The 25675-nt window shown below is 38.7% G+C and overlaps 1 protein-coding gene across 1 annotated transcript in view; it reads left to right on the forward strand.

Annotated features, from left to right (window-relative positions):
• Nucleotides 1-3624: 3624 nt before the first annotated feature.
• Nucleotides 3625-25675, forward strand: part of NUP205 (nucleoporin 205) — a gene marked incomplete at its 5' end in the record, with an annotated part of 82641 nt that continues 60590 nt past the window's right edge. Inside the window, 8 exons of the mRNA XM_081102647.1 lie at nucleotides 3625-3652; nucleotides 12144-12286; nucleotides 13817-13988; nucleotides 16101-16245; nucleotides 16641-16800; nucleotides 17572-17800; nucleotides 19880-20044; nucleotides 23348-23523. Of these exons, the coding sequence (XP_080958773.1) occupies nucleotides 3625-3652; nucleotides 12144-12286; nucleotides 13817-13988; nucleotides 16101-16245; nucleotides 16641-16800; nucleotides 17572-17800; nucleotides 19880-20044; nucleotides 23348-23523 (1218 nt within the window). The remainder of the gene's footprint in view (nucleotides 3653-12143; nucleotides 12287-13816; nucleotides 13989-16100; nucleotides 16246-16640; nucleotides 16801-17571; nucleotides 17801-19879; nucleotides 20045-23347; nucleotides 23524-25675) is intronic.

Raw genomic sequence — 25675 nt, forward strand, 5'->3', positions numbered from 1 at the left:
AACTTTTATTACAGTATATTGTTATAATTGTTCTATTTTATTATTAGTTACAAATTAGTTAACCCTTACTGTGCCTAATTCATAAACATTATCATAGGTATGCATGCATAGGAAAAAACGGTATATATAAGGTTTGATACTATCTGCGGTTTCAGGCATCCACTGGAGGTCTTGGAACATATTCCCCGTGGGTGGCAGTGGACCACTGTATCTCCATTTAGCACTTATTTCGCCTTAGAAATAGTTTATATTTAGTTAACAAATAAACATACATAGCGCTATGTATCTTGTTTCCTTACATGGTTTCTCAGGGTAGCAAACAAGCAAAAGTGGAAACAGCAAAGCCTCTTAGATCCAAGGCCAGTGGTTCTCAACCTTCTGGCCCTTTAAATACAGTTCCTCATGTTGTGACCCAACCATAAAATTATTTCGTTGCTACTCCATAACTGTAATGTTGCTACTGTTATGAATCGTCATGTAAACATCTCATATGCAGGATGATCTTAGGCGACCCCTGTGAAAGGGTCGTTCGACCGCCAAAGGGGTCGCGACCCACAGGTTGAGAACCGCTGTTAGGCTCAGAACTTGCCCAATGTCACTTCCACTGCATTTTTTTTTTCGTCCAAGCAAGTCATAAGCCTCAGATTCAATGCGGCAGGTGATTACAATGTGGCTTGAATTCAGGGACATGTGATTCATTGGACACTTGATGAAAACAATGGCCCAAGGAGCAGAGAAGAGAAAAAGGGACCCAGAAAAATTTATGAGGTAGAGTGGGTAGGACCTTTCTCCCCATCAGTCACTTTAAGGCAAAGTCACACTCCTTTGTTGTTTTTATGGGCAATGGCGTTTGGCAATTGAAGGAATAACATAAAAAGACTCCGAGGTGCCTGACTTTGGCAACCAAGTAGATAGGGTGGCAGGTTTTTAAGAGAAAAGTGCTGCTTTGAGTTATGGATTAACTGGTTGATTTTGAGATGCCAGTGTGACAATCAATGGAGATGTGGGGTAGACAAGTTAGAGATACAAATCTGAAGCCTAGGAGAGACGACTGGACTAGAATGGCAAATACAGAATCCATCAGCTAATAGGTGGTGGTAAGAAGCCATAGATTTCCCGGAAGCATGTAGAATGAAAAGAAGAGAGGCTGGGATGACAGGAAAGGAAGAGCTATATTTAATGGTGAGAAGAGGAAGAGAAGTTCCTGTAGGAAACGTAAAAAGAACTAGAAAGGCAGAAGGAAAACTAGGAACAGTGGTATCCCACAAGTCAAGGACAGAATGCGTGTGTGATGATGGGTGAGGGGGAGTTGCAGGAAGTTAGAGAGTTCCCTCACAGAAAGCGGAAGTGATCTACTCATTGAGAAGTGTGTGTGGGCTTAAAGAGTATGTGGAGGGAAGGCGTGTAATATTAGTGCTGAGAACGTAAATCTTTGAATGCTGCTTCCTGCCAAGTTGCTGTTCAGTTTTTCTCACTTTCACACTAAACTTCGCTTTTGCATTCTCTCTTCCTCTTCAATCCTTAAATTGTAGTCTGAGAATTTTCTCTATATAACAATGACTTTAAAAAATCACCAATCGCTTTTGTGTTTCGCCTAATATACACTGTGTCTGTCATTTACTATTATTTGTTCAGGAGAATGAATATGCCTGATATTCTTAACAACAAATTCTGTAATTTGTTTAAGTTATTTAATTCTGATTTCCTACAGTGAAATTCTCCCAGCCTCAGTGGAATGTTGGAGGAGTTGATAAAGTGAGGTTGTAAGGCACAGGGACATCTGAGATAAGTAGCTATAATTATATCATCTGTCTAATAGGATTGTTTCAGGGATTAAATGAGATAATGAAATAATAATATATATCCTATATAATAAAAGGCCAATATGCAAATAGACTGAACGGTGGAACATCCGAACAACCGAACTGGTTGCTATGATGTGCACGGACCACCAGGGTGTGTGCATGGAACATGGCGGGAGTTGGCTGTGGCAGGATGGTGGAGCAGGTGAGCTGGGGCACCAGACCAATGCAGGGTGCTGGTTGCTATCATCAGGGTGAGCCTCCAGTAGTTACTGAAAATTCTTTGCTCCTGCACACCATGGTCCCGCCTGGCACTTGCACCTACTGCCTGTGCCAGCCCTGCTCGCACCCACTGCCGGCGCTGGAGCCGCTGCCCACACCCGCTGCCAGCACCTGCCGCTGGCTCTGATCGCTCGGTGCTGTCAGCTGTCCCTGATTGCCCCTGAGGCCTTCTCCACCTCCCCCTGCTCCTGAGGGGCGATCGGGGCGGCAGCAGCCGCTCACACCAGCTGCTGGCACTGGCTGCAATCACTCTGCACCATCAGCGGGTGTGAGCGGGGCCTGCGCTGTCAGCGTGTGGGAGTGGCGGTGGTGGGAGTGAGGCTGCTGGCAGACAGGGGATGGGGGAGTGGGGGGTGTTGGAGGCCACGGCAGGAAGGGCTGGGCAGGGGCGTGGAGGATGGGCCGAGACCCACCCCTGTACCCACCGCAGCCTCAGGGACTACAGTTCCTTTCAAGATGCACGAATTCGTGCACTGGGTCCCTAGTGATATATAAAACAATACATAAATATATGTAATAATACTATTTGTTATTATTACTATTATTATAGGATAATGTGAAATTCTCAATAAATATCTGGCATGTGATAGCAAATGCTAATGACTATTTTAGTTTGAAAATTAGCAAACTAAAATTTAGCAAGTGAAAAAAGAACATTCAGTTATTTGGGAGTGCTTAGGCAGGAAAATATTTGGTGTTTATGAAATGTCTGGAAATTGCTTCAAAATAATCTCCAGTGATGATGGGGGTCGGGTACAGGAATTGGCCACACTATTGAAGCTGGGCATTCATTCTAATTTTTGTATACACTTGTAAATTTCATAATAAAATGTTATGATTTGTTTCACTCTATGCAACTATGTTGACAATTGATATATTGAAATGTTGATATATTGAAATGTAATGAAAAGTTAGTTTGTAACTGCTTAAATGACTTTTTGGGGTTTAGGCATCTTTTTTCTTCTTTTTTTCCTTTCTTTTCTTTTATTTATTTTTTTTTCAAATTTTGTTTTATTGCTTATTACAAACAGTATTACATATGTTTCCGTTTTTTTTTCCCCCCTCCTTGAGGGGTTTAGGCATCTTACACATCACTCCACTCCCTAAAGAAAGGCAATAATGCGAGGAATATTTAATTTGAAATGAAGATGATTTGAATTTACAGCTCTTACATATATCATAAATGGGAGTCATTTCAATAACTAGTCTCAGAATATCTTTTTCCGTTCCACCTAAACAACTTTAGTCATCATTAAAAGGAAACTACAAGTCCCAGGATGCACTGCACGACTGACGTGGAATTAGGGACCTCGCGTCTTGGAATTGGTCTCCCTCGCCTTATTTGAATGGGAATAATCCGGGGGAAATTGACCTCTGTGACCCAGAGCAGATTTTTTGAGTCTTTGTACTCCTGGGTCGGCTGAGCGTGCAGTTCGAGGGGGGACCCGCGCGATTCCTTTCTGTTCAGGTGCCGCCCTGGGCAGCCTCCCCCATTCCTGGGGCTTCCGTGCGCACGGGGCGCCGTTAGCGCGCCTCCAAGATGGCGACGCTGTTGGCGGTAAATTCGGGTAAGCGCGGTGGGCAGAAGAGAACCGGGCTGGGCGGTGATCGGCATTCCGGGGGCGCACCGGGCCGTGAGTCTTCTGGGAGTCCAGGCCCCCCTTGTGCGTGGTGCCCGCGCTCCCCTGGCCCTGGGCCCGAGTGCCGCCCCTCCCCAGTTTGAATGGCGCGCTCGGCCCTGCGGCTCTAGCCTGGGCGCTGGGGGCGGAGGGTGGAGGCGAGGAGCGTGGTCCCCCGCAGCCCGGCGTGCCGTCTCGCGCCGCCCAGGGCCGAGCCTGGTCCTCCGCACTCCCCATCCCGTCGCGGCTCCGCGGCCTGAATGTTGCTGGGATCCGGAAGTCTCGGCAGTGAGGCCAGAGGACCTGAGGTTCAGCCTCGAGCGCCGGCGAAAACGCGCGCCCCGCGGTAGCGCCGGGACCCCTCATGGAGGCCAGGGGGTCCTTCAGGGAGCGCGGACCCCCGATTGTGAAGCCTGCCACCCGGAAGGTGGCCGAGAAGGTGCGCCTCGCGCGCCGCAGATGCCTCCCGGGGCTGCGGGGTGGCGGGTCCTGGGTGCGCCCGGACCTTCGGAGCCCTAGAGCTTCGGGGCGCGACAGAATCTAGAAGGCGGCGGAGGAGCCTGGAGGATTTGGGGTGGGTTCTCTCTCGGCAGTTCGCAGCCTGGGGCGGCCCACCCCTCACCCTCTGGGGCGTTTGAAAGAGTGGGTGCCTTTTGATGGTCACAGTTCACTGTTGGCGCCCAGGGGGCGGGGCAGGGATGCCTGAAAATGAATTTGCAGCTTAGAATGTCAGTGCCCGGGTTGAAACGTACTTAGCTTCAGGGGCACAGTTGAGAGTGTACCTGTGTGGCAGATGCTTGCAGGGGATGTCACTCAAGAGGACTCTTTCTTGGGCGCCTCTGCTTCCTGGCTCTCTGCAGTCATTATTTACTGTTTTTGTGTTTTTGGTTCTGGTTTGGTATGCCTTCCACTGGACTGATATTGTTAAAAAGTTGTCTATGTCTGCGTTTTTCAAATCAAAGCATTTCAGAAACACCGTGATACATTATGTAAACACCGTGATACATTATGTAAAATTAAATAAAGTGTCAGTTGCTCAGTGGTTAGGGTTGGATTCCGTCAAAGGCACGGACCTCGGTGGCAGGCTCCATACCCTGCCCTGGGTATGTGTCTCTCTCACATGGCTGTTTCTCTCTCTGTCTCTCCCCCTCCCGTCCACTCTGAAAATCAGTGGGGGGAAAATAATCCTCAGGTGAGGATGAACAAAAAAAGAATGAAGGATTATGATTATTGAGCACCTCTTGTTTCGCAGGAACTGGACTGAGTTGTACTTTCATCTCATTTGGTTCCCTTCATGCACCGGTGGGTAGCTGCTATTAAATACCCCGTTTTCCAGATGTGGAGGCCTGGAGTGGTTATACAGCTAATGATTCTAAGCCTGTCTTTGATACTCAAAATGAATACATGCTACTACTTAAATACAACCTAATTGATTTTATTACATCAAATTTCCTTATAGCTGAATGTTACTAATGAAGTTACTTCCTTGGTATTGCTATCCTGTCATCCCACCCTGATGTAAACTTATAAGCAAGGCTTGCAGGCTACATACATTTCTTTAGTACATGCGCATGCCATTAGAGCTAAGTCATTGAAGGAAAAAGGATAGTAAATTCTGTCAACAGCCAAAGTGTATATACATTGTATAATCAGGTCTAGTGGCAGGAGTGCTTAATTGGCAAAATAGGAAACATTTTGAAAAGCCAGGAGTCAGGAGAATATATATATTTTAAATTAAATCTTACGGAAGCAACTTAAGTGTCCATAGGTGGATAAATGGATAAACACTGTGGTCTATACCTACAGTAGAATATTATTAACCTTGAAAAGGAAGTCCTGTCACATGCTACAATATGGAAGAACCTTCACATTGAAGTGAAGTAAGCTAGTCACAAAAAGAAACTGTGATCCCACTTAGATGAGGTATCTAAAGTAGTCAACCCCCTAGAAACAAAGAATGTTGGTTGCCGTGGCTGGGGGAAGGTGGAAATGAGGAGCTGTTGAATGGGTACAACGTTTCAGTTTTGCAAGATGAAAAAGTTATGGAGATCTGATGTGCAACAATGAATGCATTTTACACTACTGAACTGTGCACCTAAAAACGTTTAAGGTAGCCAATTCTGTTAGATGTGTGTGTTTTTTTAAAACCACAATTCAAAAAAAAAGAGTTGTAGAGGGAGAAAAACAGAGAAGTTATAAGGTCTACAGCTGTATGATTTACTAGTATTGTAACTTGTATCATCCTGGCCGAGTAAAGGTATGGCTTGTTGTTAGTGCAGCCTTTGACACTGCTTGACAGTCCTTCATCTGTAACTTCCAACTGACCCCTCAGCCTTCTAGTCACAGAACAAATAGAAGCCAACAGGCGTGAACTCTCTCTTTTTTCACCCTCAAACCTACAAACTTATATATATCTTCACCCTTTGAATCAATGTACTTGTGCCTTTCTGTCTAAGGTAAATCCCCTCCTTTATGCCTTTTCCCCTGCCACCCCATCTCACATATTTGCCTCTTCTTGCTGCTTTTCTTCCCACTAGCCTCCCCTCCTTACCTTGATCTCATGCTTCACTCCAGTTACTCTCCTTGCCCCTCTTCACAGTGAAACCTTCCAACAGGTTCCTCAGCCTTCACTGACTCCATTTCCGTATCTCCTCTTCCTCCACCCCATCTGCTCTCTTCCTGTCTTCCTAAACAGCTCAGTAAAAATCCAGCAGACACTTTTAGTCTTTATCTTGCTTGGTCTTTTAGGATAAAGACCGAAATCCTTAACAGGGGTTGGTAAGCCCTGAAGGGTGTGGCAGCTGCCTCCCTTGCCCAGCCCTTGATTTCTGTTCTCCAGCTCTCCTGGGCTTCTCAGTTCTTTGGAAGCGTAGTGTTCCCTGTTGCTTTGGGAACCCATATACTGTCCTTTCTTCCTGGGATGCATGTCCTCACCTCTGACTTCTAAGTTAACTCCCGCTTTTATCCTTCAAATTTTAGCCCCGAAATCACTTCCTTAGTGAATCCTTCCCTTCGCTAACCTCCCTGACTAGGTCATATTCCTCTGATCTTTGCCCTGGGTACCTTCCTTCATTGGACTCACCAAATTGGATATTACACTTATGTATGATTGTATGATGAATGTGTTTCCTCACTACACTGTAAACTCACCCGTACTGAGTACATGGTGAATGAGTGAATAAATGTGCCTTGCTGGGGGCATTAAACTTTAAGAACAAATGTATAGTATTTCTCAAGTGAACAAATCACTTAGGTTAAAAATACATATTTAGTAACTTGGTAAAATTTATAGCTTCCTTCTACTTGTAACCAGTAACAAGAAGATATTTACTAGAATTAGTCGAACCAAAATCAAACTGAAAATATATCTTACTTGCAGTTACTTCTATGATGTGTTGATGTTAATGATGGACTAAGGAGGCCAGTGTACGTGGGGTTTTTGGTATAGATTTTTGACCTGTTATTGGATGCCTCCCCATTAAAGGGGGGAAATTGAATTTTTCTCTAGAACTCACTGAGCATTAGTTCTTCACAGGTTCTATTATATTTTAAGTGTTACTTTTTACAGACAGAGAGTTTACTTTCTTTTGTCAATTCCTGGTCAGATTTTTTAAATACCTGGTAAGGCAAGTTTCAGATTTACTTAGGAGTCATTTTTGATACCTTTTCTTTATATCCTGCGGCAAACAATTACCAGTTCTAACCCACTAACAGGCCTCGTCTATTTACTCCCCTAGTTTAGGTCTCTTCACCTCATAAGTGGCTTACCTACTTGTCATCCTTGGTTGGTGACACTTCCTATTCTAGTTAGTCCATCAATCACACCATTGTCCTACAATTTCATTTTGTCTCTACTAGTACTTGAAACTTTCCCATTTACCAATAGGAAAAAAGCTGTCTTGTTCTAGAATCGAAGTCTCAAAATTACTGTATTCTTTGTAGTTAGAGGGGGCCAAGAAAATGATTTCTAGGGAAATTAGCTACTCACCATCCAACTAGCATCTCACAGGAGGTCACCAGGATCCAGGGTTAGGCCCTCATTTTGGCAGGTCCAGAACTATTTGTCAGTGTATCCAGAGTTGAATAGATCACAGCAATTGCATTTTCTCTATTCAAACACAGTAAAAGAAATGCTATACCAGTCTGCCAGTTTGTTGATCTTTAATGGGAAGAATATCTGCATGGGTACTCATGCTGGTTTGCCACCTCATTCTTTATCATAAAAAGTTATATAACAAACTGTATTTTTTTGTGTGTGTGTGTGTGTGAAATTTTTTATTTTTTTTATTTTTTTAAATTTATTGCTTAAAGTATTACAAAGGGTATTACATATGTGTCCATTTTATCCCCCCGCCCTAGACAGTCCCCTAGCCTCCCCTATCCCCCAATGTCTTATGTCCACTGGTTATGCTTATATGCATGCATACAAGTCCTTTAGTTGATCTCTTACCCCCCTACCTCCTGCCCCCCAACCCTCCCTGGCCTTCCCGCTGCAGTTTGACAATCTGTTTGAGGCAGCTCTGCCTCTGTATCTATTATTGTTCAAAAGTTTATAATGGTCTCTATTATCCATGAATGAGTGAGATCATGTGGTATTTCTCCTTCATTGACTGGCTTATTTCACTCAGCATAATGCTCTCCACTTCCATCCATGACGTTGCAAATGGTAAGAGTTCCTTCCTTTTTAGAGCAGCATAGTATTCCATCGTGTAGATGTACCACAGTTTTCTAATCCATTCATCTACTGATGGGCACTTAGGCTGTTTCCAGATCTTAGCTATGGTGAATTGTGCTGCTATGAACATAGGGGTGCATATATCCTTTCTGATTGGTGTTTCTGGTTTCTTGGGATATATTCCTAGGAGTGGGATCACAGGGTCAAATGGGAGTTCCATTTTCAGTTTTTTAAGGAAACTCCATACTGTCTTCCATAGTGGCTGCACCAGTCTGCATTCCCACCAGCAGTGCACAAGTGTTCCTTTTTCTCCACATCCTCTCCAGCACTTGTCGTTTGTTGATTTGTTGATGATAGCCAGTCTGACAGGTGTGAGATGGTACCTCATTGTTGTTTTGATTTGCATCTCTCAGATGACTAGTGACTTTGAGCATGTTTTCATATGTCTCTTGGCTTTCTGAATGTCCTCTTTTGAAAGGTGTCTATTTAGGTCCTTTGCCCATTTTTTGATTGGATTGTTTATCTTCCTTTTGTTGAGTTGTATGAGTTCCCTATAAATTTTGGAGATTAGGCCCTTATCAGATATGACATTGGCAAATATGTTTTCCCACACAGTGGGTTTTCTCGTTGTTTTGTTGATGGTTTCTTTTGCTGTGCAGAAGCTTTTTATTTTGATGTAGTCCCATTTGTTCATTTTCTCTTTAGTTTCAAGTGCCCTAGGAGCTGTATCAGTGAAGAAATTGCTTCGGCATATGTCTGAGATTTTGTTGCCTTTGGATTCTTCTAGAATTTTTATGGTTTCCTGTCGTACATTTAAGTCCTTTATCCATTTTGAGTTTATTTTTGTGTATGGTGTAAGTTGGTGGTCTAGTTTCATTTTCTTGCATATATCTGTCCAATTTTCCCAACACCATTTATTGAAGAGACTATCTTGGCTCCATTGTATGTTCTTGCCTCCTTTGTCAAATATTAATTGAGCATATTGGTTCGGGCCGATTTCTGGGCTCTCTATTCTATTCCATTGATCTATATGCCTATTCTTGTGCCAGTACCAGGCAGTTTTGAGAACAGTGGCTTTGTAATACAACTTAATATCTGGTATTGAGATCCCACCTACTTTGGTCTTTTTCAGGATTGCTGTAGCTATTCGAGGTCTTTTTTTATTCCAGATGAATTTTTGGAGAGTTCGTTCTAGATCTCTGAAGTATGCCATTGGTATTTTAATGGGAAGTGCGTTGAATTTATAGATTGCTTTGGGTAGTATGGACATTTTAATGATGTTGATTCTACCAATCCATGAACACGGTATGTTCTTCCATCTGTTTATGTCTTCCTCTATATCTTTTTTCAACGTCCTGTAGTTTTCTGAGTAGAGGTCTTTTACCTCTTTAGTTAAGTTTATTCCTAGGTAGCTTAATTTTTTTGGTGTGATGGTAAACGGGATTGTTTTTATAATCTCTCTTTCTGAAAGTTCACTATTGGTGTATAGAAATGCCTCAGATTTCTTGGGGTTAATTTTGTATCCTGCTACATTGCCAAATTCATGTATTAAGTCTAGTAGCTTTTTGATGGAGTCTCTAGGGTTCTGTATGTATAATATCATGTCGTCTGCAAATAAGGACAGTTTTACTTCCTCTTTTCCAATTTGAATGCCTTTTATTTCTTCTTCTTGCCGAATTGCAATGGCTAACACTTCCAGTACTATGTTGAACAGGAGTGGTGAGAGGGGGCATCCCTGTCTTGTTCCTGTTCTTAGGGGAAACGGTGTTAGTTTTTGTCCATTGAGTATGATGTTGGCTGTGGGCCTGTCATATATGGCTTTTATTATGTTGAGGTATGATCCTTCTACTCCCACCTTGCTGAGAGCTTTTATCAAAAATGGGTGTTGAATTTTGTCAAATGCTTTTTCTGCATCAATTGATATGACCATGTGGTTTTTTTCTTTCAATTTGTTTATGTGATGTATCACGTTTATTGATTTGCGGATATTGTACCATCCTTGCATCCCTGGGATAAATCCTACTTGGTCATGGTGTATGATCTTTCTGATGTACTGCTGGATCCGATTTGCTAAGATTTTGTTGAGGATTTTGGCATCTATGTTCATGAGGGATATTGGCCTGTAATTCTCTTTCATTGTGTTGTCTTTACCTGGTTTTGGTATTAGGGTGATGCTGGCTTCATAGAATGAGCTTGGAAGTGTTCCTTCCTCTTGAATTTTTTGTAGTAGTCTGAGGAGGATAGGTTTTAGTTCTTCCTTGAATGAACAAACTGTATTTTTTTTATCAGACGATTGGCAAGTATGAGAGCAAAGCAGGGAGTTGGATGATTGCTCTCTATGTGTGGTCTAGACATTCTGATTCCCATTCCTCCTCATCCCCATGCCAAAGACCTGATATATCACTTCCTACTCTGCCCTTCAGATTAGGGTAGGTGTTCCCTTTTATATATTCTCAGCACTCTGTATGTCATCACGTCTTTTATTATACTGGTAATTGTTTTTTGAAGGCTATAGTTTAATGCCTGTCCCACTTGTCAATCTGGAAGTTCCATGAGGGATCCTATCTTGCTCAGTCTATGTCCCAGGCCCTCCGTAAATAATTGTCTAGTGAATGAATGATCCAGCTTGACTGACTTAGTCTGTCCTCTTCCTGCACATTCCCCCCTTTTAAAAAATTCTCTAACAACAACAACAACAACAACAAATTCCCTAACATATTGACAACATTGTTTGTCTGACAGCTTTGTTCATGGAATTATAATACATTAATTAGGTTACAGTTAACTTTCATGTCATTCATATTGTCCTGGTAACTTTATTTGGTTTTGTGTTTTCCCAGATAGCAACGGAACATGTTTACAGACCATCCTTTACAGTTTAGGCTAGTTATACAGTTAGTATAGTTATTCCTAAGTGTCCTCTGTTCAGTGATTGATTGGGTTTGACTAGTTTCCCTTTCAGAGTCTTTATAAACTACTTTTTTTTTCAGCTGCTAATTTTTACAGAATCTGATTTCAACCCCCCTCCCACTCCTGCTTTTCATTTGAATGGAAAGTCCCATTTATTGCATGCCTGTGGAATGCCAGGCACTGTATCGTGTGTTTTATCTAGTGTGTCTCATTTATATGAAGCGGATGATGTTCCTATCTATATACTAGTATATCAAAGCCTAAGTGACCGTCCAACCGTTTGACCGTCTGACTGTAGCTATGATGCGCACTGACCACCAAGGGGCAGATGCTCAGTGCAGGAGATGCAATGACTTGGCACTGTGGTTCTCAGGTGATACACTCGGAACCAGAGAGGAGGGAGCCCGATTCCGGGGTTTGTTACCTGAGAACTGCCCTCTCGCAATCCAGGACACCTTGGGGGATGTCAGAGAGCCAGTTTTGGCCCGATCCCCACAGGCCAGGCCGAGGGACCGCACCGGTGCACAAATCTGTGCACTGAGCCTCTCGTTTATATATAAGGAAACTGAAGTGTAAAGAGGTTATTTCCACGCTTCATGTCACACAGCTACTAAAGTGGCAAAACCAGGTCCAGCGGATATTCCAATTTAAAGTCAGGATTTACTCTACAAAATGATAAATTTTTGCTTTAGAATTTTAATAAGTATACTTTTATGTTAGTGTGTGGTTTGTATATATAGCTCAGCATATTTAAAAGTAGCTGTGAGCATGATTAAAATGTATAGATAACACCTACATTGTTTTCCAAATATATGTTTTATTTGATGCTGATTTATTTATTTATTTTTCTTTAAGCTGCTAGTCTATGGGGCCCTTATAAAGACATTTGGCAAACGGTGGGAAATGTCCTTTGGAGAAGACAACCTGAAGCTGTCCACCTTCTTGACATGATTTTGAAGAAACATAAACCTGACTTCATCTCCTTGTTCAGAAACCCAGTAGGAAATTTTCTTTTTTGCTTCTTGTATTTGTATTTGCTTTTTTTTTTTTTTTTTAAAGATTGAAGGTACATGTAAACTCTTAATGCATATAAATGAATATGTTACTTGTTCTGGTCCATTGATTCAAGTTTTCTCTAAAAATGTAATTTTTTCTAGAAGCAGTTGTCTTCTTTTTGTTTTCTATAAAGTTAATATTGATGTATCTCTAGCTAGGAGATATTTTAAAAATATTTGAATACAACTTAGTTCAGTATATTCTAGAAAAATCAGCCTCCTTGGAATTTCTGACTTAACGTTAATACATCTAAGTTCAGTAAGATTGATTATTTTTTTTGTTTCCAGGTACACTTCAAAATTTTAACTCTTTTTTTTTTTTTAAATATATTTTTTATTGATTTTTTACAGAGAGGAAGGGAGAGAGATAGAGAGTTAGAAACATCGATGAGAGAGAAACATCGATCAGCTGCCTCCTGCACATCCCCCACTGGGGATATGCCCGCAACCCAGGTGCATGCCCTTGACCGGAATCGAACCTGGGACCTTTCAGTCCGCAGGCCGATGCTCTATCCACTGAGCCAAACCGGTTTCGGCCAAAATTTTAACTCTTCATAATGTTCTATGAGTTGTGTTAGCTGAACTAATCAGTGCTTGCATATCATTAGTTACTGCATCTTGAAATCCTTTTCATCCAGGAATAGAGTACGTAAGTGGAGGGGATTATGTTTGGAAACTCCTTTTCTTGCTGTTTAGCACTTTTCTTTTATAGACTAACAAGATCAAATAAGAACTGTTTATGAATTTGTCTTACCAGGAATGGCCTTTTACTTTTTAGCTTTGTTTTTTTTAGATATTCTTATTGGAAAGAGTCCTAGCCTGGGAGCCAGTTGAGTTGAGTTCCAGTCTTGGCTCTGCTACTAAAGGTTTATGCCCAAGGGCAAGTCATCTGACTTCTCTGGGCATCAGTTTTCCCATCTGTTAATAGAGAAGTCAGATTAAATGGCCTTTTTTGGTAAAGTGTAAATTTCTAAGATTGTATGATCCATCAAGTAATTCGTTATGTCATTCATTAAATATTTGAACTAAGTTGTAAGACTTTTGGGGGGATAAGACTATGTTTTTAATACTATATTAATAACCTACTATTAGCCCACTAACTAATTCAATAATTTATATGTCCATTTGTTATTTCCCACTTGATGAACTTAATGTTTTTATTTATTAACTATATAATTGGAAAAGTTCCTTAGAAACTTGAAAAATAGTCTGCTATTTTGTGTGCTTTCTTAAGCTTTTATAGTTAAGAGTTCAGCAGGAGCCATTATTGAGAAGGTAGTAATAGTATAAAAAGGTGAAGGTGATATGAAATGTTACCTCATAAAAGTCTAATTGTAGATTATCTGTTAAGAAATACTTCTTATGTCATGTTACAGGCTGCCTTATGAATAAATTTCTTTAGGTAACACTTTAAGACCTTGTCTTCAATGTACTCTTCTTATTACATGACCTTACTTATTTTTACCATTGTAGCCAAAAAATGTTCAACAACATGAGAAGGTTCAGAAAGCCAGCACAGAGGGAGTCGCCATCCAGGGTCAACAGGGAACCCGACTTCTTCCTGAGCAGCTCATTAAAGAGGCCTTTATCCTCAGTGACCTTTTTGACATTGGAGAACTGGCAGCGGTTGAGCTTCTCCTAGCTGGTAGGTTGACGTTTAACTGAACCGTGGTAAGGCGGTAAGAATATTATAAAATTATTCACTCGAACTTTAAAGTAGAATATAATTCAGATTCCAGAATAGTTTTTAAGGATGCCATTTACATGAAAAACTATATTCAAATAATTTCCTTTTGTTTCTCTTTGGCTAATGGAAAGCTTTAGTTTAGCCACTGGAAGCGTTAAAGGTAATTTAACTTTTAAGATAAGCTTTTACATGGTAGTTCACTGGCAAAGAATCATTGGCTACATCTCAGAAATTTTATAGCACAAAGCATTTATTGTCATATAATAAGTAAGAAGATAAGGTCACTGCTTTTTCGGAGTTTCTTTTTGAGGGGGTGATTCTGCTAATAGGACATAATAAGATAATTTCAGTAACACTGAGTTCTCGGAAGAAAATAAAACAAAGCGGTAGGAGGTAGAAGGCCTCTGTGAGATTGGGACATTTGGCTTGACCTGCATGATGACAAATGCCAGCGTTGTGGGGGAAGGTGTTCTAGGCAGAGCCACTGCAAGTGCTTGAGGTGAGAACAAAGGCTTGCGAAAGGACAAAAAGACCTCTGTGGTGGGAACATTAGGTGACGGGGAGAGTGAAGGAAGACTAGGATAGAGCAGAAATGTAATCTTGCAAGCCATGAAAATTAATTTGGATTTTATTCTAATTGCAATGGGAAGTTGTAGGCAGGAGCGTTAAGCAGAAAATTTTCATAATCTGGAATAGCCTTGAAATTATTTCTCTGGCTGCTGTAGAGAGAAAAGATGGAAATCTCCGTAAAATAAGCAGTTCATTTAAATCAGTGGTTCTCAACCTTCCTAATGCCGTGACCCTTTAATACAGTTCCTCATGTGGTGACCCCCAACCATAAAATTATTTTTGTTGCTACTTCATAACTGTAATTTTGCCACTGTTATGAATCGTAATGTAAATATCTGATATGCAGGATGTATTTTCATTGTTACAAATTGAACATAATTAAAGCATAGTGATTAATCACAAAAACAATATGTATATGTAATTATACATGTGTTTTCCGATGGTCTTAGGCGGCCCCTGTGAAAGCGTCGTTCGACCCCCAGGTTGAGAACCACTGATTTAAGTAATAACAGAGGAGCCATGTGAAGAAGCCATGTAGGCATTTTAATTAAAAGAAAGTTTAATATGTCTAAAGATATCATGTGGCTGCCAAAATACCTTTTTGACCTTTTGAACTAAGGCTGCATTAAAAGAAGTGTGATATTGAGAATAGGTCAGGTAGTTTTCCCATTCTGTGATGGAGATGTTAACTGGACATGCTTGAGCTTTACTCAGAACTTTTACTTAACAAACATTTATTTTATGCATACCGTATGCCAGGCACTATGTTAAGATTCCAGGCATATAAAGATGAAGAAAACCTCAACTAGTATAAAAGAGCCCATAATCTAGTAATTGAGAAAGACATGGATACAAATATGGATACAGATATTTATGACACTACTAAGTGCATTAATGCAGGTTTGTGCATGATTTAGTGATGGTCTGGAGGGCAGAGGATTAAATTGACCTTGGATTGAACAGAGAAGTCTTCACAAATATCATGAGGCTTAAGGTAGGTGTTAAAGCGAGAAGACATATATCAAATGGAATAGGTGGGCACTTAGGAGGACCAAGGGCATCCAGACAGAAACAGTCGCCTTTACAGGTATGAAGCAGTGAGATGAATTTGGGGAACAGAGGGAATGGAGTGGAGGAGTGATTGGGCTAAGGGAAGAAAAAAGCCTTAGGAAATGAAACAAATTATAGGCAGGGTGCTTCAAAAAAGGCAAAGTAGAATTTACTCAAAGGTGAGCTGTTAAAGGGTGAGTAAAGAAGATGAAACACAAGAAAAGGCTGTTTAAGTTTCAGAAAAGGCTCTAGGGGAAGAAACTTCCAAATATTTGAAAGATTTGAGGTGAAAGAGAATAACACAGTGGATAGATGTTTGAAGTAGAGGGCCCTTAAGGCCCCTTAAGCCCTGAGAGTCTGTGACTTCTTTGAACATTGGTGTAGTGGTTTTTGTCTCATCCTGAATACAGGTGCTTATTTACTAAATTATTTCTCAACTTTCTTTTCTAGGAGAGCACCAGCAGCCACATTTTCCTGGCCTCACCAGAGGATTAGTAGCTGTTCTTCTATATTGGGATGGAAAGCGGTGCATTGCGAACTCTCTGAAAGCCTTAATACAGTCTAGACGAGGAAAGACATGGACCCTCGAACTCAGGTCTGTTTGCTTCTTAGGATTTCAGGGGTTAATCAGAAATTACTTAAAGAATTATAATTATAGAAACAATAACAAGTTCTCCTTCATATATGTAATTTAAGTAATGTGTGTAACATAAGTTATAAATACTCCCTTATTCTGCCACGAGTGACACAACAGGTTAAATGTACTTGATGTTTTTTACAAATAAAAAATAATTCAGTTATTTATGGTTAGAAGTTTATTGAAACCCAGTGATCTAAAAAGGATGAAGAGATCTAGGATATAATTCATACTGGTTGTTTCCAGTAATGCAGCAATTATTGTCAAAAAAGTGTTTGCCGGATCCATCTGATGAGGAAGTATAACCATTACTATTCATTATAACTTCGCTTATTGATTTCTTTTCATTACAGTCCAGAACTGGTTTCCATGATAACACGCTTTACAGATGAACTAATGGAGCAAGGGTTGACTTACAAAGTTCTTACCCTGGTATCACAGATTGATGTGAACAATGAGTTTGAGAAACTACAGCGTGAGAGAGGTTTGGGCAGTGAAAAGCATCGCAAAGAGGCAAGTTTTCAACAAGATGAGATCATGGGTTGTCAAATCTCAGAGGCAGAAAAATCATGACAATTAGAACATTCTTTTAGTGCAGGCATAGGAAAATTAGTAATATGTATTTAAGTGTGTAGGCAGCTGTGTCTGCAAAAATAGACTTGTGATGGTTTTAGGTTCTTTCTAGTCCAGCGGTTCTCAACCTGTGAGTCGCGACCCCTTTGGGGGTCGAACGACACTTTCACAGGGGCTGCCTAAGACCATCGGAAAACATATATAATTACATATTGTTTTTGTGATTAATCACTATGCTTTAATTATGTTCAATTTGTAACAATGAGAATACATCCTGCATATCAGATATTTACGTTAGGATTCATAACAGTGGCAAAATTACAGTTATGAAGTAGCAATGAAAATAATTTTATGGTTGGGAGTCACCACAACATGAGGAATTGTATTAAGGGTCACGGCATTAGGAAGGTTGAGAATCACTGTTCCAGTCCCTTATGTGCCATTCTAGTTTTCTTTCTGGAATGAACTTTTCAAGAAATTGGTTATCCCACACAGGAGGTTGGAACTTAAGAATGAGGAATTAACAATATGGTTTGTTCAGAATTCCAGAGATGAGATTGTAGGAGTCAGATACATTTATTTAGTTATCCTTTATAAAAAAAGATAGTTAAGATTTTGGAATAAGACCAGGCTTCACTGTGATTTATTTATATACTTTTATTTGACACTTGTTTACTATATACATATTTAATCATACATTCTTATTCCTAGGTTTCTGACCTCATCAAGGAGTGCAGGCAGTCTCTGGCAGAAAGCATTTTCTCCTGGGCTTGCCAGTCACCATTAGGCAAAGATGACACTCTGCTCCTTATTGGACATTTGGAAAGAGTGACAGTTGAGGCTAATGGCTTGTTGGATGCGGTGAATCTGGCTCTTCTCATGGCACTTCTGTACTGCTTTGATATCAGTTTTATAGAACAAAGCACAGAGGAGCGCGATGGTATTGGGTTTTATGCCTATTAATACACTATTTTATACTTATTAATAAAATTGTGGAGATAACATTTAAGAAGGGTGATATTTTAGCTACTAAAGTTAAAAATTGTACTTTTTATTCCTTTGTGTGCAATTCAGCCATATTTGTTTAGATATAAGATTATATTTTAAAAATAATTATAATCCTACTAGATGTTTCTGTTGTCCTTTTGGATTTTGGAATGGGAATGTGTTAGAGCAGGGGTCCTCAAACTACGGCCCGCTGCCACATGCAAATACAAATATTGTATTTGTTCCCGTTTTGTTTTTTTACTTCAAAATAAGATATGTGCAGTGTGCATAGGAATTTGTTCATAGTTTTTTTTTTAACTATAGTCCGGCCCTCCAATGGTCTGAGGGACAGTGAACTGGCCCCCTGTTTAAAAAGTTTGAGGACCCCTGTGTTAGAGGTTATGTAACACATGTTCATGAGTTACACATACCTGATTTACTTAATTGTTTCTTTACTATTTATTCATATTTCAAACCTTTTATGAAAACATTCTAAGGGAGGATAACTCATTTTTAGTAATATATCATCTTTGACTTACGTTTTCTCTGAAGTAGATAAAATTTTACTTGGTAATACATAACCAGTTACTCCTTAGAACTGAGGACTCAAAAATGATTCCCGCAAAGGAAGATTATTGCCATTTAATGTCATAGATATTTATAATTATTCCAACAATTATCCCTGTTCACTTTTGATTGTATCATCCACATCTCCTCTCATTAGGTATGTGAGGAGAATGGACATTTCCCACTCATCTTTGGTGGCTATCCTTAGCCACTAGGAAAGGCTTATTTAAAACACAGTAGCCCCTTTCCTCCAATCAAGTTGTCACACAGACTGTGTGTGTCATAGAATAAGCAGCACCTGTACTCTTATAGGAATGCTGCCAACTATCGCATTGGTCAGATTTCCTGTATTGAATGCAATGAAGCACAGAATTAAGTAGGAGTGGGCTGTCTTAATGGAAGTTTGTAAGTTGGGAGTTTTCAAAGCTTAATGAAATGCCTGGGAAGTTTCATAAGCTAATAATCAAAGGTTTTGGCATTAGGCTGTAATTGTATCAATTTCAGGTGTTTAGGTTGATTAACTCATAATTTCTGTTCTGTATATCTTTGATTAAGAAATGGGAGAAGTGAATTATTAGTGCATGTACAATAGTAGACAGAAACTTTGAAAGTATAGGAAATTAAAGACTGTGTTTTTAATGGTTGGGAATCACTGAACTAATTATTCACAAGATGGCATCAAAAGAACTTGTAAGAGCTCAGGCTGATGTGGCTCAGTCGGTTGGAGTGTCGTCCAGTACACCAAAAGATGGCAGGTTTGATTCTCAGCCAGGGCACATACCCAGGTTGTGGGTTCAAACCCTGGTCAGGGTGCATGTGAGAGGCAACCATTGATGTTTCTCACATTGATATTTCTCTCTCAGCCCCCTTCCTTTTGATAAAATTAAAATAAATTTTAAAAAATGAATATAAGAAAATAGTGAAGTAAAATAAATGAATTCTTGGGTAGTCAGTGGTGTCCCATTATTTATTTATTATTAATTTTATTCAGAATTCTGTGCTTGTTTGAGGTACCGTAGCACAACTGAACTTAAATTGAAAATTCTTTAATTATCATTTGGCTATTTCATTTATGTTACAATCAGAGTAGATACTTGTTTGCAATTTGCATTCTTTGTTTTGGTCCCCTTTTATTTAATATTTTAAAATCAGGCTTATTTAGTAAGAGTCTGTTTTGATATTTAAGTAGCATTGATTTATATTTTAGAATTTATGGACAGAAAACATGAGTAGCTCTTTATTTTTCGAATTTATTTATAGTACACATAAAAACCACTGGAAATAATAGAATTAAAATTTAGGATTATTGTTGATTTCTTTTGTTTTTAGTTTGTGTATGATTTTTGGTTTGTCAAACCTTAGTGTTAATCATAATTTGATGAGAATTCTGTGGTTTTTAGACATTTCTGTATATCAGAGTGAAAATTTTTCTACTTTTTCACATAGTGGTCTATTGTGTTTTCAGATATGATTCAGCAACTTCCACTCTTGACTGAGAGACAGTACATCGCATCAGTTCACTCTCGCCTTCAAGACTCGCAGCCTTGGAAACTGCCTGGGCTGCAAGCCACTGTTCGACTTGCCTGGGCACTGGCGTTGAGGGGAATATCTCAGTTACCTGATGTGACAGGTAAATTGATTGTAGGTAATTTTGTTATGAGGAAGAACATAACAATTTTAATGGTATTTTGGAAAGGGTGTTATTTTTGCCATATATAAGCAGGAGCATAGAAAAATATCCAGAGTTGTATTAAATGAAACTTAGTTAAGGTGGTAAAATACAGACTTTTTTTCCCCTTTGTCTCCCAAAAGAAATGATATGAAATACTATTTCCCTTATATATACTAGTAGTATATTAGAAAAGAGATCTTTGGATCAATCAAGAATGCATGTGGGCTCTGGCCAGTGTGGCTCAGTTGGTTGAGCTTCCTACCATGTGCCAAAAGGTCGCTGGTTTATTTCTGATTCCTAGTCAGGGTACATGCTCAGGTTTTGGGTCCTGTCCTGAATGGGAGGCAACTGATCACTGTTTCTCTCTCTCTTCCTAAAATCAATAAAAACATTAAAATAAAAAAGAATGGATGTGGGATTCTGACTTAACAGTTTGTTACTCACTGTAGCATATCCTGTTGTGTTGTTTACATTCATGTAATTACCATACTCAAGTAGTGGTGTACTCTAACTGGATGAGAACTATGCTTTCATTGTAATTTGAAGTCCAAGAGTTGTCATTTGTTTTTGTGGTAAATCTGGAAAGATTTTTATTAAAATTTATAATTCATGTCAATGTTTTCTAGTTTTGGAGTGTCAACAGATTCCAGTGTCTTATCATTTGTATGATTCCAGAACTTTTTTTTTTACATTTAGTATTTTTATTGAGGTTGTGTTGAAAGGCATTCGTACATCCAAGGCACTATTAGTAATAAAATGATTCCAGACCATTTTGTTCACAGTTGACATGCTATTCCCAAGGGGGCTGCACAAAGCATTTTTTGTATTAAGAGTCTGTCTTTGGCCAAGTGGTTTTTTTCTTGTTTTTTTAAAAAATATATTTTTATTGATTTCAGAGAGGGAGAGAGAGATAGAAACATCAATGAGAGAATCATTGATCAGCTGCCTCCGCCCCCTACTGGGGATTGAGCCCGTAACCCAGGCATGTGCCCTTGACCGGAATCAAACCCGGACCCTTCAGTGTTCAGGTCGATGCTCTATATTCACTGAGCCAAACCAGCTAGGGATGAATGTTTTTTATATTAAAGCTGATAGGTGGCTAATTAGACATTTGTATGTATGTACAAATTCTGTTTCTGGAGTATAGCCCTTTATTGATTTACAAGTCTTATTTCAGTACTTTTCTGGCATAAAATTACCCTTTGATCTTTTAAGTGGCTATGTGATGGTTAATCAGATTCTTTTGCTATAATTTACTGTACTATTCCCTGATCTGGAGAGGCACCATACAATATGCTATAGTTGGCTATAGAATAGTAGATAAAAATAGGCTGGGAATCCAGACCCCCATTTCAAGTCCTAGATCTTTGGCTACTTAATCTCTTTAACTTTACATGCGCATACCCTTTTATAAGCTTTGATAATTAGGGATATTAACATTTTTAAACTATAAAAATATTTTTGTAAGTTTGAATTTTAAAAATTGCTAGAAAATACATTGTTTATCTTATATTGCAGAAATGGTTATTTCTTGAAATTATACAGACAAGTTTTAACAAAAATCTCAATTTTGAAAAATTAGTTTCTACTCTCTTCATAGACTTCTGAAAAATCTTATCAAACATATTTATTATATTATTTTATAAAGGTATGTTTGGAATTTTACCAAACTATACAAAATTTGTATGTATTGATTTTAACATTAAAACTCAGTTTACATTAAGCTATTAATGCCATTTATTACCTGAATAGTCTCCCATAAATAGTTCTTGAATTGATCATCATACAGTTTTAATTCCAACATTTATGAGTTCACGTGAAGGTTTGAAGTTATTGTTATTATTATTAATATCTACTTAATAATTTCAGTAATCATTAATCCTAAGAATTAGGAAACTATTTTGTTCTCAAGGAGTTTGCATGGAATAGGTAGATATGTAGGCTTTATTTCAAAATGCAAAACAAAAGCCCTTGGTTTGAGATTGTCCTGCTTTATATCTATTCCTGACCCTTTTCAAAGAAGTGGAAATACTTTCAGTAGCACACTATGTATTTGGTCTCTAAGAGAGCCAAGCAGAATAAGCTATGTAGCTCTTTCTTTTCTAAAGCCAGATTGCAGCAAAGTTAACTAGCAGTTTTATGTGTAAAATTTAAAAGAAGTAATCAGCAATGTATTTTTTGATGGAAGGACACAACTTTACCTAAGATATTCTATTACCAAAAAAAATGAATGTCAGTCAGATCAAGTCTCTCTAGATAAAACTGCTAATTTTTAGTATAATCAGAGGACAGAAAATGTTAACTGCACCATTGGATGGGATGCATGCCACACCACATGCCACATGGAAAACTCTACAGAATCAAAGTTCCAGTTTTTCACCAAAGAGAGGACAAGGGAAAAATATAAAAGATGTAGGAGGAGCCTACAGATATATCAGTTAATGGCATTGTATAGTTTTTATTTGAATCTAGCTTCAAGCAAACTGCACATATTATAAAAGCAAAATGGAAAATAGTCTTTCATAACATTTATGAGAAATTGTAAATTTGACTACTGTCTGGGTATTTGATATTGAGGAATTATTTTTTAAGATATGATAATGGTATTATGTGTTTGTGGTTTATTTTCTTTTTGAAATACATATGAGTGAAATGTTAAATTGTCTGAAATTTGCTTGTATCTAATTTTGGTAGAGAGGGGGAATGCTTGGAGATCTAGATGAAATGCGATTGACCATAATGGATAATATTGAAGCTTGGTATTTTTTTTAGATAATCTGTTTGAAATTTCCAAATAGAAAGCTAACAAAAAGTCTTTAGGTTAAGATTTGTTTTTCAATTTTTGCTACTTGATTACCAATTAGTGGGGCTACTTAAGTGGTCATTCAGGTTTTGGTCTGACTTGTGGGCTGTGAAGACTTTTTCTGAATGATCCAGATAATTTTATTGAGATTAAAACCTTAGCATAATTTTCAGATGTTGATGCTTTATTAATAGCTCCCTGACTACATCAGTGTTACATCGTATATTTCTGATGTAATTTTTTATCACTCATAATGTTACTATGAAAGCATGTGGTTTTCTATGAATTTTTTCAGTACTTCTTTGGGGTTTGTGAATTAGAGTTACAGAGTCTTTATTTTGTGCATATCGCATGCTAGGAGGTTGAGCAATTTTGGAACATCAACAATATTATGAGATATTATAATCTAGTTTAAATAACTTTTATTTTGTGTGCTGTTTGTGTAAATACATTTTTAGCTGTGGCTGAATTCACAGAAGCAGATGAAGCAATGGCAGAGCTCGCAATTGCTGACAATGTTTTCCTGTTCCTCACTGAATCCGTAGTAGTGTCAGAAAACTTCTATCAGGATGAATTTTATATTCGCAGAATCCACAATCTCATCACAGATTTCCTTGCACTTATGCCAATGAAGGTAGGTGGAATTAATTTAGGATGAGTAAAAAGTAGTAGGAGAATTTTATAAAATAATTTAAAACTTATTAATGAATTAATCTTACGTTTTAGACCAGTGATGGCGAACCTATGACACGCGTGTCAGAGGTGACACGCGAACTCATTTTTTTGGTTAATTTTTCTTTGTAAAATGGCACTTAAATATATAAAATAAATATCAAAAATATAAGTCTTTGTTTTACTATGGTTGCAAATATCAAAACATTTCTATATGTGACACGGCACCAGAGTTAAGTTAGGGTTTTTCAAAATGCTGAAACGGCGAGCTCAAAAGGTTCACCATCACTGTTTTAGACACTAATAAAACTTTTAATATAGATTAAAATTTGTAGTAGTTGTGTTACAGCTTGTGAATTAGTTTGTGATTCATGACAGTGAAATAATAAAACCTGTTAACTGAGAATAAGCTAAAAAATATTTCACATTGAGAATGGTTTATAATGAGAAAGTAATAGTTAAATAAAAATGCTTGTATGGGTAGAAAATTATTAATACCTTGCTACCCTAGGGATTGATGCTAAGTTGTCTTATGTATATTTTTATGTATGATTTGGAAGGCATAGAGGAAAATCTCGTTTCATAGATAATTATTTAGACTCTTTTTTAAAAATATATATTTTTATTGATTTCAGAGAGGAAGGGAGAAGGAGAGAGAGATAGAAACATAAATGTTGAGAGAGAATTATTGATCGGTGGCCTCCTGCATGCCACCTACTTGGGATTGAGCTCGAAACCCTGGCATGTGCCCTTAACTAGAATTGAACCTGGGACCCTTCAGTCCATAGGTCAATGCTCTATCCACTGAGCCAAACCAGCAAGGGCTAGATTCTCAATTATCCTATATAATAAAGAGATAATATGCTAATTAGACCGAACAGCAGGGCGAAGTCTAGAGAAACTTCCGAAAGACCGTCTGGATAACCTTCTGGATGAGGCGGGGCTGCGAGGGCTGAGCCCCTTGCATGAATTTCATGCATTGGGCCTCTAGTAGTATATAAATGAGCTTTTGCATGGATACAGGTAACTTAATGGATTAAAGAAATCAATACAAAAGCTATTTTTGAATAAAGGGCTTGATCCAAAAAAGATTTTTAGAGCAATCTTAGACAGGTCCTTCATAGCATATGCTTCATGTGCCGTTTTGTTCCAAGAAAACCATTAAGGTGGTGGCAGGCAATAAAAGGGAGTAAAGTTCTATAAAATCACTTTTTGTGTTTGTCTATTAAAAAAAAGCACTCTTACCGAAACCGGTTTGGCTCAGTGGATAGAGCGTCAGCCTGCGGACTGAAAGGTCCCTGGTTCGATTCCGGTCAAGGGCATGTACCTGGGTTGCGGGCACAACCCCAGTGGGGGATGTGCAGGAGGCGGCTGGTCGATGTTTATCTCTCATCGATGTTTCTGACTCTCTATCTCTCTCTCTTCCTCTCTGTAAAAAATCAATAAAATATATTAAAAAAAAAAAAGCACTCTTAAAGAATCTACACTTGTAATGACATGTGTGTTCTGATATCATACCTTTTGAAAAACATAAGGCAAATTGAAAAAGTATCCATAAGGCAAGCAGTGCTTAATTATTTAATGAATCATGTTTGTTGAGTTTCTCATGTTGCCAGGTACAATGCTAGGCGTTGTGAAGAAGTCAAATAAGTAGGGGATTCATTTGCCTGCCAGCAAAGAATTATAACCTAGTTGGAGAGATAAGATACATATACACAGAAAAACACAAGTACTAATAGTAAGTAAATGAGAAGTATAGGCACTAAATTACTATGGATTTATTTAAGCTAAGTATAGTTCATTTCAGACTAGAATAGTCAAGGAATACTTAACAGGTAGCTTGACCCTTCATCAACCTTGAAGGACTTGGTAGAATCACAGAATTCGGAATAGAAAGAAGCCTGCTAATCCTTTTAGTTTACATTTGCAGAAATGAAACCTTAGAAAGGTTAAGGCTTAAAGTTTTCCCTAATTAGTAGCACAGCTGGGACTTTGGTTATGGAATAATAATGGTATCTGGAAATGAAGGATGAGAGTAATTTGATTAAACAGAATCACAAATGGCTTGGGTAGGATAAATAATGAATTTATTCACAATTCTGGGATACTATAAT

This window comes from Myotis nattereri (assembly GCF_964212035.1).
Source record: "Myotis nattereri genome assembly, chromosome: 11".
NCBI lineage: Eukaryota > Metazoa > Chordata > Mammalia > Chiroptera > Vespertilionidae > Myotis > Myotis nattereri.